Source organism: Camelina sativa, chromosome 20 (genome assembly GCF_000633955.1).
Source record: "Camelina sativa cultivar DH55 chromosome 20, Cs, whole genome shotgun sequence".
Lineage (NCBI taxonomy): Eukaryota > Viridiplantae > Streptophyta > Magnoliopsida > Brassicales > Brassicaceae > Camelina > Camelina sativa.
Window position 1 is genome coordinate 7523792 of NC_025704.1, and position 2046 is coordinate 7525837.

Consider the following 2046-nt stretch of genomic DNA (forward strand, 5'->3'; position numbering starts at 1 on the left):
AATCTCAAACAAGTGATTTGGAAGAAGATTCCAATTTCGGCGGGGCTTTCAAGTCTTTCATGCAGGTAAGGTTTTGGTGTTTGGTTAACTAATGGCTACAATGTTGTAATCTGGTTTAGTATCTTAGACCATGTACAAATTGTTTTTCAGGGAAGCACATTCAAGCTGGGATCAATATTAACCGATGGACAAGTGGGAATATTCAAGGACAGATCAGCAGCCGCTATGTCAACATTTGGCGATATACTACCGGCTCAAGCTGCCGGTTTACTCTCTTCTTTCACAAACACCAGATCCGAGTGATGATGATTATTCACCAGTTTTGAGACTAAACCGTCGTTTTCAACCCGAATTTCTGCGGTCGGTTTATGATTCATACAGAAGATACGAAGGAAGCTGATTTGAGATATGAACCTTAAGACTAGAGATATCTTCTTTGCTATACAAGTTTTACAAAAAACGAAGAGAACATGTTTTGTAATAGGGTTTTGATTGATTGTTTCTTATATGCTTCTTTTATAAGGAACATGTAATTAAGTAAAAAAAGATTTGGTTCAGCAAAATCCTCAGAACAAAGCCTTGCACATTGAGTGACCAGAGAAATTAGTTAAAGTTTTGCTACATATATAACCATCTGATTTCCATCAACAAAATCCTCAAGAGGTATTCAGATCGCTAATACATCTGATCTCCATCAAGTTAACCAAAGCAAATTAGGGATCACGGTTAGCCTTATCAATGAGAGGTTTCAGCTTCTTCTTGTCAGCAAGAATCTTGAGGAAATTGAAGAGGAAAGGGACATAGTTGTGTTTTCTTCTCATGTTCTCTTTCTTCCAGTTCTTAGACTTCTCCTCCTCCATTACAATCTTCTGCGAAACAGTCTCTATCCCGGTATTGACTTCCGAAAGAGATCTATCGAGAGCCTCATAACTGCTTTTCTCAGCGTATTTATCAGCTTGCAAACCACCTAACTGCTGCAGAATCCTCTCTCGCTCTCTTTGATACTCTTTCAGTTCAGCTACATACAGCTCTTTCCTGTTCTTAACTACAGCTAAGAGACTAAACCGAATCTCATTCTGCGAGTACCGATCAATCCGCTCTTGTACCACAGGTTGGACCATTCTGAGCCACTCGATTCCTTCTGGCTCACCAAGACACTGTCCAAGACTAATGGGTCCTTCTTTAAGACCATCGAGCTCATATAAGATACCATCGACAGGTAAGTAGCTGATGTAATGATACACATCATCATCTTCTTCTACATTTTTCGCAGCAGCTAATTCATCTTCTTCCATGGTGGAAGTTGGGTCGGGCCTGGCAAATGTGTTGTGAGCTGCACGTATCGCCTCATTGTTGTTGATGGCTAAACCTTTCAGTTCAGGTGGAAATTCTTTGGCGAATTTTTTCAGTTCTGATAGTTCTGAGCCAATATCAATACTCGAAGAGTTCAAGAGAACCGATAACATCGCTTGCGTCGCACAAGCATTGTTGATTATCTGCAAGAGATGCATAGTTTTAAGGAAAGGTTATATGATTTGCAAATTACGATTATAATAATTCTCCCAAAAGTTAGAAAATCTAATATGACGGTGAGAGTGACCTGGCTTGCAAAGAAGAAATTCGGGTTTGGTTCCATGATGACAACACGACTATCCTTTTCCTCTGGACGCCACTTGTAAAGCAATATCAATCCATATACAGGTCTGCAAGTGAACCCCAGTTGTATGAGTTACATTTTCCAAACAAGAAAGATGAAAGAGTAATTAGTGGATCTACCTTATTTCATCAAGAGAATTAATATCCAAAGAATACAATTCCTCAACCTGCACACCTTTCACTTGCATTTGTTGTATAATCTCAGTGAACACACCTAAACATATAATACGTAAAGTGAGTGAATCTTAAGAACAACCACACACACACACACACACATACACACTAAGCAACATTGTTGGGTTCTCTAAATCATCACCTTTATAAATCCAATTCAATATAATGAACATTTACCAAATCGGATTTTACGAATGAAAACAAAAAAAAAAAAAA

General features: G+C 38.5%; 2 protein-coding genes across 3 annotated transcripts in view; one reads left to right on the top strand and one right to left on the bottom strand.

Moving 5' to 3' along the window:
• The window catches only part of LOC104769894 (conserved oligomeric Golgi complex subunit 1-like), an 8806-nt gene extending 8248 nt beyond the window's left edge, over window positions 1-558 (top strand). Inside the window, exons 6-7 of one of the 2 annotated variants that reach the window (XM_019242366.1) lie at window positions 28-65; window positions 151-558. In XM_019242366.1, the coding sequence (XP_019097911.1) occupies window positions 28-65; window positions 151-303 (191 nt within the window). In that variant the 3' untranslated portion in view covers window positions 304-558. The remainder of the gene's footprint in view (window positions 1-27; window positions 66-150) is intronic. The other variant, XM_010494212.2, reaches the window with a different exon arrangement.
• On the bottom strand, window positions 560-2003 carry LOC104769893 (ubiquitin carboxyl-terminal hydrolase-like). The gene is made up of 4 exons (XM_010494211.2): window positions 1973-2003; window positions 1777-1900; window positions 1601-1703; window positions 560-1496 (listed from the first exon to the last, which is right to left on the bottom strand). Exons 1-4 carry the CDS (start codon window positions 2001-2003, stop codon window positions 714-716), a joined length of 1041 nt encoding a protein of 346 aa, XP_010492513.2. The 3' UTR covers window positions 560-713.

Excerpts from the sequence above, each read along its gene's own strand:
- LOC104769893 (XM_010494211.2), bottom strand. The coding sequence starts at position 2,003 with ATGTTCATTATATTGAATTGGATTTATAAAG. Across the intron at positions 1,704-1,776 it reads AATTCTCTTGATGAAATAAG|ACCTGTATATGGATTGATAT; the intron begins GTAGATCCACTA and ends GTTCACTTGCAG. Across the intron at positions 1,497-1,600 it reads ATTTCTTCTTTGCAAGCCAG|ATAATCAACAATGCTTGTGC; the intron begins GTCACTCTCACC and ends CATCTCTTGCAG.